Source organism: Neovison vison, chromosome 5 (assembly GCF_020171115.1).
Source record: "Neovison vison isolate M4711 chromosome 5, ASM_NN_V1, whole genome shotgun sequence".
Taxonomy (NCBI): domain Eukaryota; kingdom Metazoa; phylum Chordata; class Mammalia; order Carnivora; family Mustelidae; genus Neogale; species Neogale vison.
Window position 1 is genome coordinate 19298545 of NC_058095.1, and position 13516 is coordinate 19312060.

Here is a 13516-nt window from a genome sequence, read left to right on the forward strand (position 1 = left end):
CCCCGGCTGGCTGGCATCTTCCCATCATCTACCCTGTTCCAGGACCTTTGCACGGGAAGGGGAGGCTGAGGGAGCTGGTAGGGTTGGGCAGAGGAAGGCAGCAGGGGAGGGCAAGAGAGTGATGCAAACTCTCCATCATCAGTCAACTCTCCTGCTACTGTCACAGCGATCCGGTGAAAGATCAGAAACCACCAGATAAAATCACCTCGGGATTTTTGTGTGGATTCCAGGTATCGGGATCCCCATGAAAGAGATGTTAAAAGACGTGTTTTAGAGAGTGAAAAACACCCTGAATGAAGCTAGGAACATTGTTTGCTAGACAACCAGGCTGGGATCCCTGGGAATCATAGTCAGATAAGATTTTTTGTTTGTTTGTTTGTTTGTTTTTTAAAGATTTTATTTATTTATTTATTTGATAGACGGAGATCACAAGTAGGCAGAGAAGCAGGCAGAGAGAGGAGGAAGCAGGCTCCCTGCTGAGCAGAGAGCCCGATGCGGGGCTCGATCCCAGGACCCTGAGATCATGACCTGATCCGAAGGCAGAGGCTTTAACCCACTGAGCCACCCAGGCGCCCCTTGATAAGATGTTTTAAGATAATTCAAGATACACCAAGTCTTTACCTATTCTGAAAGCTTTCCAGGAAGGAGAGTACGCAGATTTTTCAGTTCTCCCCATCAAGAAGGACTTCCTAGAGTCTACCCTCCTGCAGACTGCTGCAGTTTGGTCTGTTTCTCTTCTGATTTCAGAAGAAAGGAAGAACTATGGGTCTCCCATTTGTTTCCCCATGATGCTCCTTCTCCCAAAGATCTGGACCTGCCTTGTCAATAGAAGCAGAATGTGGGGGCACCTGGCTGGATCAGTCTGTTAAGCATCTGCCTTCAGCTCAGGTCATGATCCCAGGATCCTGGGATAGAGCCCCGCATTAGGCTCCCTGCTTCTCCCTCTCCCTCTGCCTGCTGCTCTCCCTGCTTGTACTCTCTTTTTGTGTCAAATAAATTGAATAAAATCTTAAAAAAAAAAAAAAAAAAAGAAGGAGAAGAAGAAGTAGAATGTGAACCACATCTCTAATTATAGAATTTCTGGTAGCCATTTTTTTTTAAAGATTTTATTTATTTGACAGAGAGAGAGGGAACACAAGCAGGGGGAGTGGGAGAGGGAGAAGCAGGCTTCTCCCCGAGCAGGGAGCCTGATGTGGGGCTCAATCCCAGGACTCTGGGATCATGACCTGAGCTGAAGGCAGACACTTAACGACTGAGCCACCGAGGAACCCCCGGTAGCCATATTTTTTAAAAGGTTTAAAAAAAAAAAAAAGTGAAACTAATCTTTATGAAGTTTCTTTTTTTTTTAAGATTTTATTTATTTATTTGACACAGAGAGAGGGATCACAAGGCGGAGAGGCAGGCAGAGAGAGAGAGAGAGAAGCAGGCTCCCCACTGAGCAGAGAGCCCGATGCAGGCCTCGATCCCAGGACCCTGAGATCATGACCTGAGACCCTGAGATCGTGACCTGAGCCAAAGGCAGAGGCTCAACCCGCTAAGCCACTCAGGTGCCCCATGAAGTATTTTTTTAATGAAGTATTTTATTTAACTCAATATGCTAAAAATTATAATTTCAACACATACTCTACATAAAAAAGTATTAATGAGGGGTGGCTGGGAGGCCCAGGTGGTTGAGCATCTGACTCTTGATCTCAGCTCCAGTCTTGATCTTGGGGTTGTGAGTTCAAGTCCCTCATAGGGCTCTATACTGAGCATGGAGCCTACTTAAAAAATAAAAATAAAAACTAGGGGCGCCTGGGTGGCTCAGTCAGTTAAGCATCTGCCTTTAGCTCAGGTCATGATCTCACGGTGCGGGGACCAAGTCCCCATGTAGTTTGGGCTCTGCGCTTAGCGGGAAGTCTACTTCTTCCTCTCCCTCTGCCCCTTCCCTTGCTCATGTTTACTCACTCTCTCAAATAAATAACAACTTTTTTAAAATAAAATAAATAATTAAAAATACATTAATGAGATCATTTACATTCTTTTCTCTTTCTAGGTCTTCAACATCTGTTGTATTTCACACTTACAACATACCTGAGTTCTGTTCTCACCGCGTGTGGCTGGAGGCTGTCATATTGGACAGCATGGGTCTAGAGTTCCCTGGGGGTCCCTTCCCTGACACCAGCCCCACATTCAGCTCTTCTGGGGGACAGAAAATGGTTATCTAGCTTGACTATCCTGGGGTGACCTTGGGAGGAGCTGGGGTAGGGGAGTGGTAAACAGACTCTAGGGAGAGTCCTAGGTCAGGTAATTAATTACTGGGAAGGGAGGAAACGAAACTATGTCTATTAAACCTCACGCTCAGTTCTTTTCTCCTGAGGAGTAGGTAGAGCCAAGAAAATGCTCTGAAGCCTGTGGTCCTCCAAGTCCCTTGTTTGTTTGTTTGTTTGTTTTTCCCAAGTCCCTTGTTATTCAGAATATTTAACTTGGGTTCCAAATCTGCCTCACCTCCTCCAGGAGGCCTTCCCAGATAAACTCTTCAACCTTGCCTGATAGCTTCTTTTCTGGTTGCTGTCGCTATTCAGACCCAAAACTCTTCTTCACTGAGGTGATACCCCAGCCCTCCAACCCTTGTGTGGATACCTCACATTCCACAGATCCAAGATGAGCTCCTACTGGACGCCCACCACTGTCCTAGGGATACAGTGTTGAACAAAAAGAATGAGGGCTGTCCTCCCAGAACAGATAACCTGGGGATGAAGGCAGACAGCAAACAAACTTAAAACAAAACAAACAAGGCAATTTCAGAGGGCGATAAAATGAAGGCAGAAAGATCATGAAGGAGTTCCCCACGCCCACCTTGTACTGAGAACCATAGAAAGTGAACCAGAGAAGATCCAATATTGTCTACTCACCCCCCTCACTTACAGATGGGTAAACTGAGGCTGATTGTGGGGTTGTTTCTGAGGTGCTGCCTGGTCGGACCGGTGGCTCTGTCCCTCCCCTGTTAGCCTGGGAGAGTTCCAGAAAGTGAGTAAGCAGTTCTGCCTTCTCACTCCCTAAGGATAAGAGTCAGCATCTGGAATGGAAGGCAATGGATAATCTTGCAAAAACAAACACAGTTGAAAGCATAAAACCTCACTCTCAGCAATCTTTAAAACCCAGCTGTCATCCCAACACAACTCCACCAAACTACTCACCAGATTTCATAAGGAGAGGGGGTAGGAGGTTGGAGAGATAAGCCCTCCTGCCTTCCCCACCCCATTCTGCAGGGGCCGGGACCCAAGATTAGCGCAGGGGCCTGAATGAACAGAGAGGCATGTTACCGCACACAGCCCAGAGTGGCCGAGGTATCTAAGACTTCAGGACTTGCTCCCCATCTCCTGTTCCAGGAGCCCAGGCTCCAGAACAGCTGGAGGGGGAGGGGGACCTCACTAGAAGAGTGGGGGGCACCCTGGGGGAAGTCCAGAGTCTCAGTTGCCCTTCCTCAGACTGAAGAGGTCCTCTCCATGTTCCTTTTGGAACATGCATTCCGTGTCTCAGCCTGGCTCCCTCCCTGAGTTGCTGGGATTTATTTCCGGAGAAGTTTCGCCCACTCTGCCTGACGTCTGTGAGAAGCTGGGTGCTTAGGGAGTCCTCACCATCTGCCCACGTCCACCGTCAGCCAGGCAGCCCCCAAGCAGTTCAATTCCCAGACCAGGAAAGTCAGCCCAAGCTCCTTCCCATGCTCGCAAATCCTCTGCCAAGTGGCTGGAGATTTTCTTACCTCCCCCAAAGCAAGGGCACTATAAAATGTCTGTTGCCCCACACACACCTCTCAGCGTGCTGAGGACTTGAAATCTGGGGATGGAGGAAGAAGAGACTGGATTAGAGTTCTTTCCCTGCAAATGCTTTCTGCACATACATTTTCGCAACGTCTATGAAAATCTGAAATACATATACCCTTTGACACAACGATTACATGAAATATATGCAAGGAGGTCCATCTCTGTGGACACACTATGGATTTAACAGGGGATTTAATTAAGAAATCATGGCATGGGAGCACCTGGGTGGCTCAGTCATTAAGCGTCTGCCTTAGGCTCAGGTCATGATCCCCAGGGTCCTGGGATCAAGCCCCGCATAGGGCTCCCTGCTCAGCAGAGAGCCTGCTTCTCCCTCTCTCATGCTTTTCCCTCTCTCACTCCCTCTGCTTGTGTTCCTTCTCTCTCTGGGTCTCTCTGTCAAATAAATAAATAAAATCTTAAAAAAAAAAAAAAGGAAAAGAAATAATGGCATATTCAGACAGTGGACAGTGGAATCTCACGTGGTCATCAAAAAGAATGGGAAAAACCCCAATGTCCCAACGTTGAATAATGCCCAAAATATAAATGAGAAAAGCAAAAACCTCCTGTAATTCCCTGTATGTTGTATATGAAGGAAAGAGGAAAAAAAAATACCAGAAAGATTATATATAAAAGCCTGCCCCTAATATTTAGCTAGCTCTGAAATTTAGATTATGGAGTTCTCCATTTTCTAAGTTCCTTTACAGAAAGATCTGTTACTTTTGTAAGCAAGTGGGGTGGGGGAGACAGTAAAAAAATATATATATATATATATTTTTAAGGAAGGAAGAGCAAATCCTTTCCTCTGGTTTAGCCAGGGGAGGAGGTCCCATGACACCCACCCACAGACTCCCCAGCCGATGGCCTTGGAAGTGATGTATGGCTACAGCCCGCCCTCCCTTTACATCCTAGTGCTGGCTTGGGCCTCTGTTACTGCCTTCACTCACTCCGCTCCCACTGGCTCCATTCATAAAAGGGCTGTTTTGGAGAACACACTGTCCCTTGCACCCCCGGCGCCTCAGTGGAAGTCTGTTCTTCCCAGGCCCCCGTGGAGGAATCCATCTCAAGCAAGACTTGGAATGACAAGTGGTCAGTGGGAAAGGAGGGTGGGGACTTCTGGACAGATTTGAGGCCAGAGTTCTGGACTTCAGAGATAAAGTCCTGACTCCTCAGGAAGGGGTGAAGGGGAGTGGAAAGCTGGCCTTTGAAGTAATCAGGGAGGGGATGCAGGGAGGGTGGGAGGGAGGGAAGGGGAGGGGGGAGCTCTGAGTTCCTAGACTTGCTGCCCATCTCCTATCTCTCTGGCCCTGGGAGTACAAAAAGCCAGCCTGGGAGGAAGGATCTGTATGTGCCACTAAGTAGCTATGAGTTCTTGAGCAAGTTGCTGCCTCCTCTGGGCCTTGAGACTTTTTTCCTTCCTCTTTGTTCTCTCTCTTCCTGGAACACATGCAGCACAGGACTGGAGAGGGCAGAGGAGGTGAGGCACCACTGCCATCCTTGCTGGGGGTTGGGCAAGGCACCTGGGGCAAGTGCAGTCCACCTGGATTTTACCATCCAGCTTGTGCAAGGAGAGGAGGTGACTGGTGGGGGAAGGGCAGCTCAGGGGGAGCCCAAATTCTGGGCCCATTGATTTTCTTCACTCTACCACAGCCCCTATCCACCACTCCTGGCACCCTGAGACCCTCTGCCCTCAGTATCTCCTCAAGATCCATCTCAGGACCTCAAAGAAGTTCTACTTGAGGGGTGCCTGGGTGGCTCAGTGGGTTAAAGCCTCTGCCTTGGGCTCCGGTCATGATCTCAGGGTCCTTGAATCAAGCAGGGAGCCTCCTTCCCTGGTCTCTCTCCCTGCCTCTCTGCCTACTTGTGATCTCCATCTGTCAAATAAATAAATAAAAATCTTTATTAAAAAAAGAAGAAGAAGAAGAAGAAGTTCTACTTCATAAAGAAGCTGGGACAAGAAAACTACAGCCTATCTCTAACCCTGATCCCACCCCCATTCCAAGCCTGTGGTCCAGAGCTCAGCATGCAGAATCCCTGCGGCAGGGGCGCCCAGGTGACTCAGGTGGTTAAGTGTCAGAATCTTGGTTTTGGCTCAGGTCATGATCTTAGGGTCGTGGGATCAAGCCCTGCCTGGGGCTCCACGCTCAGGGGGAAGTTGGCTTGAAAGATTCTCTCCCTCTGCCCCTCCCCACCCAAATAAATAAATAAATATCTTTTTAAAAAAAAAAAAGAAAGAAAAGAGGGGCGCCTGGGTGGCTCGGTGGGTTAAAGCCTCTGCCCTCGGCTCAGGTCATGATACGGGGGTTCTGGGATCAAGCCCCACATTGGGCTCTCTGCTTGGTGGGGAGCCTGCTTCCTCCCCTCTCTCTCTCTGCCTGCCTCTCTGCCTACTTGTGATCTCTCTCTGTCAAATAAATAAATAAATAAAATATTTAAAAAAAAAAAAAAAAGAATCCCTGAGACAGGAGGATTATTCCAAAGCTCCTGATTCCCACCCAACCAGAAGGGAGCTTTCTTACCAGAATCTTCCACTGCTCCCCTCTCCCCACAACCCCTTCAAAGCAGCTGGCTTCTCCATCTCACTCTCTTGCTGCCAATACCGCTTCCTCCACCCTCACCAGGCCAGAAGGATGTGGGGAAGAGCTGGGACCCTGGCAATCTCCTGCGGACACGGTCCCTGCCCAGGGCTGGAGTCTGGGGGAGCAGAAGATGCTTCTAACCAAAGAGGGAGGCCAGGTGTTTGGCAGAGCCAGAACCAGGAACTGGGCCCATGGAGGCCCCTCTGCAGGGGTGTGGGAGGGTGCTCCTCTTCCAGATCTGGAGACCCCAGCCCCCCAGGTGACCAGAAATGGAGAAAACATGTCCTTGGAGATTCTGAGACAAAAGGACATTATTGGGGTGGAATGAGGAGGAAAGAGCTCCCAGCAAGACAGAGGACCTTCTAGCCAAGTCTTCCCCAGCCTGTTCCTGGGCAGAAGAGGACTCTGCCCTGAGGACTGAGTGAGATGAGTCACAGGCGTGTGTAGAGGGGAGCCAGGTAGCACGTGTCCCCAGCAGAACTAGCCCAGCAGCTCTGTTAAGCAGGCCCCTCGCTGACGCACACCTGGGCACCCTTCTGGATCCATGCATACCCACTCGTATCCTGCCAGCCAGGAAGGGGAACGAATCTGAACCAGCCCAGACTCCACAGCAAAACTCAGCTTCTGCTGGTCCAGGCTAGGAAGGAGCAAGTTCCTTAGGAAGTACCCCCGGACAGGCCAGTCAGCACCTTCTCTCCCTCCCCAGCTCCTTTATTTGATTCTGCAGTGGGGACTCTGAACATGCTCTGAATCCTACTTTTGCACAAAGGGTAGGGGTGGGACCAAGGGGCTGAGGGCTGGAAAGAATTGTGCGTTTTTAACCCTCTACTCCCACCCAGGCTAGCAGGATCTGATTGTTGGGTCATCTCTGACTCAGTGGGCCCTGGGTGTTGGTGGAGGGGGCAGACTTGAAAGTCTGGACAGAGGCCCTCTGGACCTAACAACAATAGACTTTTATTCGTTTTTTAAGATTTTATTTATTTTAGAGAGAGCATGAGCAGGGGGAGGGGCAGAGGAAGAATAGGGAGACTCCCTGCTGAGTGGGGAGCCCCCCACAGGGCTGGATCCCAGGACCCTGAGATCATGACCTAAGCTAAAGGTAGACGCTTCACCAACTGAGCCACCCAGGCACCCCTAGCATTTTCTTTTTTCTTTTTTTTTTAAGATTTTACTTGTTTATTTGACAGAGATCACAAATAGGCAGAGGAGCAGACAGAGAGAAAGGGGGGGCACGGGAAGTGGGCTCCCGGCTGAGTAGACAGCCTATGGGGCTCTATCCCAGGACCCTGAGATCATGACCTGAGCAGAAGGCAGAGGCTTTAACCCACTGACCCACCCAGGCACGGTAGCATTTTATTCTTATCCTCGCTATGGGTGACCTACACCTTCCCCCTCCTCCCCTGGAGGGGGAGTAGATGTCCAGCAGTCCACACTCCCACCAGGCACAAACCCAGACTACCACAACACCCCCTCTCCTGGGAACAGCCACCATTCCTAGAACGGGGCAACTCACAGCTTAGTCACCAGGGCCGGGCTGGCTGAATCCAGCCCAGACCTCCCCAGCAAGAGCCCCTGCCGCTGCTGCCGGGGGAGCTGCAGTCAGCAGGATTGAGCACACGGAGCTGGCTGAAAGCCAGGAAGGAATTACTTTCCATTCTCACAGGATCCCCCAAGGTGGAAAAAAAAAAAAGAAAAAAAAGGATCAGCCTGAGTGCTGAGGAGTGGGGGAGGATGAAAACAGAATGGCTCCTTGAGGACTTATGTATAGAGACTTAGGAAAGTCCTCTCAAGGATCAGCCCTATGAGGGGCAACATAAGAGCCAGGAGATGAGGGGAGAGGCCGGAAGCAGGGGAAAGGGACACCCCAAAAAACAGCAGAAATCAGGGAATAGCTTGGGAGAGGGCAATTTCAACTCCATCTGTAATTTCCACCAGCCATCCCATAAAGAGTGTTTCCTTTGCAAATTCAGCTTTGAGATAAACACCCTCCTCCTCACTCCTGCCACCCGTATAAAAATCTGGGACTACTCCTGGGGCTGGGTAAGAAAATACCAGACCAAGGTCAGAGCTACAGTATCATCAGTCTTTAATAACTTATAGGCAAATGCTAAAAAATAGTTAATAATAATACAGAGGACACACATGGCTTATAAAAACAGTTGTGGATCTACAAACGTGGGGTAGGGTTCTTGGCACTTTCACACAGACACAAAAATAAAGACTATTGTGACTAGCATCCTTAGAAAAGCAGCCTTAGGGGACACCCCATTTGGGGGGGTGGAGGTGGGGAGACAGTCCTCGTTCATTCCAAATGCATTCTCCAAACAACCTTCTTTTGCCCCAAAACACATCTCATCAACAAGCCAGAGAAGAAAAAGAAGAAACAGGGTCGAGGTAGAGTCACAGCTTACATTTAAGCCTCCCCAGTCCTGCAGCCTCCATTTCTCCAGAGGGGAGGAAAAGGGAGGGAGAGGGGAAGCCATCCCATCTCCCATCCCGTCTGGTCCCCAGACGGGGACCAGAACAGGACCCCCAGTGTGCTCCTCAGTCCTTCATTGAGGCGGATGGGTCCTGCACCCCAGAGCTGAGTGAGGGGCCAGAGGCTCCAGATGGCTCTCCGGGTGTGCAGACCCTTACTGGTGAGGAGGGGACAGCCTCGGGTCACCGTCTCTTCTTGCCTACCCGGGCTGCCTTCTTCCTCTTGAGGATCATCTCGTACAGGCGCTCCAGGCCTGGCTGCAAGCCCAGCCCATCCACAGCACTGCAGCCCTGCACATGGGTGAGTGTGGCCGCTGCAAGCTCTCGGACGGCCAGCCTCTTCTCAACCTCTGCAGCGCTCAGTGCCCCAGGCTGATCCTGCTTGTTGGCCAGGACCAGCACAGGCACACCCTGGTTGTCCGAAGCCCGACTGATTCGGTGGAGCTCCACCTTGGCCTCCTCCAGGCGCTCAGCCTCGGCAGCATCCACCACAAACACCAACCCGTCTGTCCGCCGTGTGTAGGAGCGCCACAGGGGTCGCAGCTTCTCTTGGCCCCCCACATCCCACACTTGGAAGGTGATGCCACGGGACCCTCCCAGGGGCACCCGGATCTTCTCTGTGTTGAAGCCTTTGGTGGGGACGCTCTGGACAAACTCCTTGAACTTGAGCCGGTAGAGGAGTGAAGTCTTTCCAGCAGAGTCCAGTCCAATGACCACGACATGCAGGGCCTGGAAGTGGGGCAAGAAAGAGGCGGCAGTGGGCGCCATCTCCGTCAAGTGGTTCCCCATGGTGAGCTCCAGCTAAGGGGCAGGTCTTGAGGCACACAGTAGAGGCAGGGAGGTGGCCGTGAACGGCAGGCTCTTGGGACAGGCGCTGGGTTATCTGGACAGGGAAAAGTCACGGGAGAAAAAAAGGAGACGCTTTAACAATAAACATGAAATGTGCAACTTCTAGATCCTTTCCTCAATCAGTCGCCCATCCTTCCTTTTTCAAAATTCCGGCTTTTGTTTCGTTTTTTTAAACAGCTCCATGTGTAAAAGAGGCACTCCCCGCTGGCAGGGGCGACATGATATACAGAGACCCCCCGGTCCTAGACACGGGTTGCGAGGTGAAGCCTTGATATGGATATGGTCGGCTTCCCGCACCCCTTCTCCGAGCTCGTGGCGCGGTAGCAGACGCAGAGACCCTTATTCCCCACGCGAGAATCCTCACTGGAAAACACAGGTCGGGCAGCGCCCCCCAGTTAAGGGTTAGGGTACGGGCGCTGAGTCGGGGCAGTAAAACCCGCTCCCGCCTGCCCACCGCATCCCCAAGCGGTTGGCACGCCCCTCCTTAACACCGTGACCCCCTTCCCACCGTCCCGCGACACTTCGCCTTGCACGGATCGCCTTATCCTGCTCCCCAGGTCCCCGCACCGGGGCCACCTCAGCTCCCCCGAAACAGCCCCTTTACCTTCCGGCAGCCGCACGCTCCCCGAACCAGCCACCCGAGCCTCCACACGAACTCCACTGCCACCTCCGGCGAGCCGCAGCCGCCGCATCCACCACCGCCGCCTCCACCGCCGCCACCGCTGCCACTGCGGAACAGTCCCGGGGTCTCCGCCTTAAAAAGCCGCGCGAAACGTCACGCAGCGCGAGCCAATCAGCAGTCCCTCAGAGGCGAGGCGGGGCGGGGCGGGGCGGGGCCTGGAGATACTTGACCTGCGACCCCGACGAACCCGAGGTGGACGTCTCTGCTCAATGCGTGAACGTTTTATTTGCTCTTTTTTCCCATAGTAATATTTGGAGGTAACTCGGGATGAAAAGTGGGAGGGACAGACGTGGCGGCGTTTGACTTGGAAGGAGAGCTGAAGAGCTTCGTACTCTTCGCCGTGGCATCCTCCCCGCCCACACAGAGAGCCACCACGCGTACACCGCCTCCGCCAGGGTCTCCTGGAGCGATGCTCACAAATCTTACTCCTTTATCTTTACCAAGTCAGTGTTCAAACCTGTGTAACCCTGGAACCTCATGAAACAGCCTGAGGCACAGACTGGTGCAGTCTGCATTCTACCGGGGAGGAAAGCTCCGAAGGGTTGAATGACTTGAATAAGGTCACCTAGGCAGGAAGCGGCTGAGCAAGGGATCTGTCTGAATCCCATGTGTGGGACCTGACGTCATAGCTGTCCCTCCTCTCTCATCCGAGAGGACATAGGGTTAGGCATCCTCAGCAGAAATCCCTCAGTTGCTGGTTCTAGTGCTGACCGGAAGCAGACACCCCAAGGGCCTCCCTTGTTCAAAGAGATAAAGAGAGACTTCTTCACTGCACAGGACTTTGATTGTCCTCATTCATACTGTGTGCTCTGCCAGAGAGACCTCAGATAGAGAGGAGGCCTAGGTCACAGGGCCGGACCTCAGAGGGCTTAAACTCCAAGACCCGCCACTGACAGGGAACACTAGACCTTTGTAAACCTCAGGTAAGTCCTTGTAGGACAGGGCGCCTGGGTGGCTCAGTGGGTTAAGCCTCTGCCTTCGGCTCAGGTCATGATCTCAGGGTCCTGGAATCAAGCCCTGCATCAGGTTCTCTGCTCAGCAGGAGCCTTCTTCCCCCCTCACCCCGAGCTGCTTCTGCCTACTTGTAATCTCTCTGTCAAATAAATAAAATCTTTTAAAAAAAAAAAAAAAAAAAAAAAAAAAGTCCTCATAGGGCTTCAGAGAAAGGAGAGGTGTGAACTGGAAGCTTCCGTAAAGGTTTCTGTAAGTTAATGAGTACTGTGTAGGATTGGTTAGGAGGGGGACAGGACGGAATGGCGTCTCCCCAGCCATTGCACCCTGATACAATTTGGGCAGCCCAGAAGGGGAGGAGATGTCACAAAAGGACAGATGAGCAAAAGGATATCAGTGATTACCTGCAGGGGAGGTAAGTGAAATTGAAGGAGGGGAGGCAGATCAAAGAATAAGATCATAACCCTATTATTTCCATTTTTTTAAAAGATTTTATTTATTTGACAGAAATCACAAGTAGGCAGAGAGGCAGGCAGAGAGAGAGTGGATGGGGGTGGGGAGGAAGCAGGCTCCCTGTGGAGCAGAGAGCCCAATGCGGGGCTGGATGCGGGGCTTGATCCCAGGATCCTGGGATCAGGACCTGAGACGAAGGCAGAGATCAGATCATGATCTCAGGGTCCTGGAATCAAGCCCTGCATCAGGTTCTCTGCTCAGCAGGAGCCTTCCTGAGCCACCCAGGCGCCCCTATTATTTCCATTTTTAAAAGGAGGCTGGATTCTTACATTTACTGTGTAATTCAGTATTAACCCTTTTTAAGGGTTATATTTGAGGGGGATCGGAAAAAGAGTAGGGGAAGTCACTGCTAGACAGGGAGGGCCTAGCCCTTTCCTGTCCACTGGTCTCCCATCCTTTTAGCACCAGCCTGCCTTGCCACCTCCCTCTCTCCCTCCCTCCTATAAAACCAGCCATCTGGTTTCACCAGCAATGCAGGGAGCCTCCTTGAATCCCTGGAGACATCAAGACCTTAGGAAATTAGTGTTATACTCCATGTTGGGGGGAGCAGATTACCATAAGAGCTAAGACACAGAGATGGCCTGTGTTAGGAGAGGGGAAGACGGCAGGCCACGAAGTCGGAAACCACTACCATGCTGAGTGGCCACTGCATGCCAGTTCTGAGAACTCTGTATACTTTTCCTTTTTATTTATTTTTTTAATTTTAACTTTTTTTTTTTTAAAGATTTTATTTATTTATTTGACAGAGAGAAATCACAAGTAGATGGAGAGGCAGGGAGAGAGAGAGAGGGAAGCAGGCTCCCCGCTGAGCAGAGAGCCCGACGCGGGACTCGATCCCAGGACCCTGAGATCATGACCTGAGCTGAAGGCAGCGGCTTAACCCACTGAGCCACCCAGGCGCCCCCCCCCCTTTTTTTTTTAATAAGCTCTAGGGGTCCCTGGGTGGCTCAGTCGTTAGGCATCTGCCTTCAGCTCGGGTCATGATCTCAGGGTTCTGGGATAAAGCCCCATGTTGGGCTTCTTGCTCAGCAGAAAGCCTGCTTCTCCCTCTTTCACTCCCCCTGCTCATGTTCCCTCTCTTGCTGTCTCTCTCTGTCAAATAAATAAAATCAATCTTATTTATTTGACTGACCGAGATCACAAGTAGGCAGAGAGGCAGGCAGAGAGAGGAGGGGGGAGCAGGCACCCTGCTGAGCGGAGAGCCTGATGTGGGACTCGATCCCAGGTTCCTGGGATCACGACCTGAGCCCAGGTCCCTAAGATCATGACCGGACCTGAAGGCAGAGGCTTTAACCCACTTAGCCACCTAGGCGCCCCTAAATAAAATCTTTTATTAAAATAAAGTAAGCTCTACACCCAACGTGGGGCCTGAACTCACGACTCTGAGACCATGAGCCATGGGTCTCATCCACCGAGCCAGCCAGGTACCCCATACTTTTCCTTTTTAATATACAGCTCAATCCAAGAAGTCAGTATCGTTATTCCAAAAAGAAGAAAGAAGCACTGAAAAGTTAGGTAATTTGTCCAAGGTCAGGCTGCTAGAAATTGGCCAAACTTGGCATTGAGCAAATGTTACAATGGCTGTGAAACTGAAAACACACAGTAATGAGAAACACAGATTGTCTCGTTTTTCTTCTGCAACCTCTGAAACTTCCTGGGCC

The 13516-nt window shown here is 51.2% G+C and overlaps 1 protein-coding gene across 1 annotated transcript; it reads right to left on the reverse strand.

Moving 5' to 3' along the window:
• Positions 1-8451: 8451 nt before the first annotated feature.
• On the reverse strand, positions 8452-10419 carry ARL4D (ADP ribosylation factor like GTPase 4D). The gene is made up of 2 exons (XM_044247827.1): positions 10314-10419; positions 8452-9743 (listed from the first exon to the last, which is right to left on the reverse strand). The coding sequence occupies exon 2, from the start codon at positions 9647-9649 to the stop codon at positions 9044-9046; it is 606 nt and encodes a 201-aa protein (XP_044103762.1). The 5' UTR covers positions 9650-9743; positions 10314-10419; the 3' UTR covers positions 8452-9043.
• Between the last annotated feature and the right edge of the window lie 3097 nt (positions 10420-13516).

Bases quoted from the DNA above. Each gene is read 5' to 3' on its own strand.
- ARL4D (XM_044247827.1), bottom strand. From the start codon at position 9,649: ATGGGGAACCACTTGACGGAGATGGCGCCCACTGCCGCCTCTTTCTTG.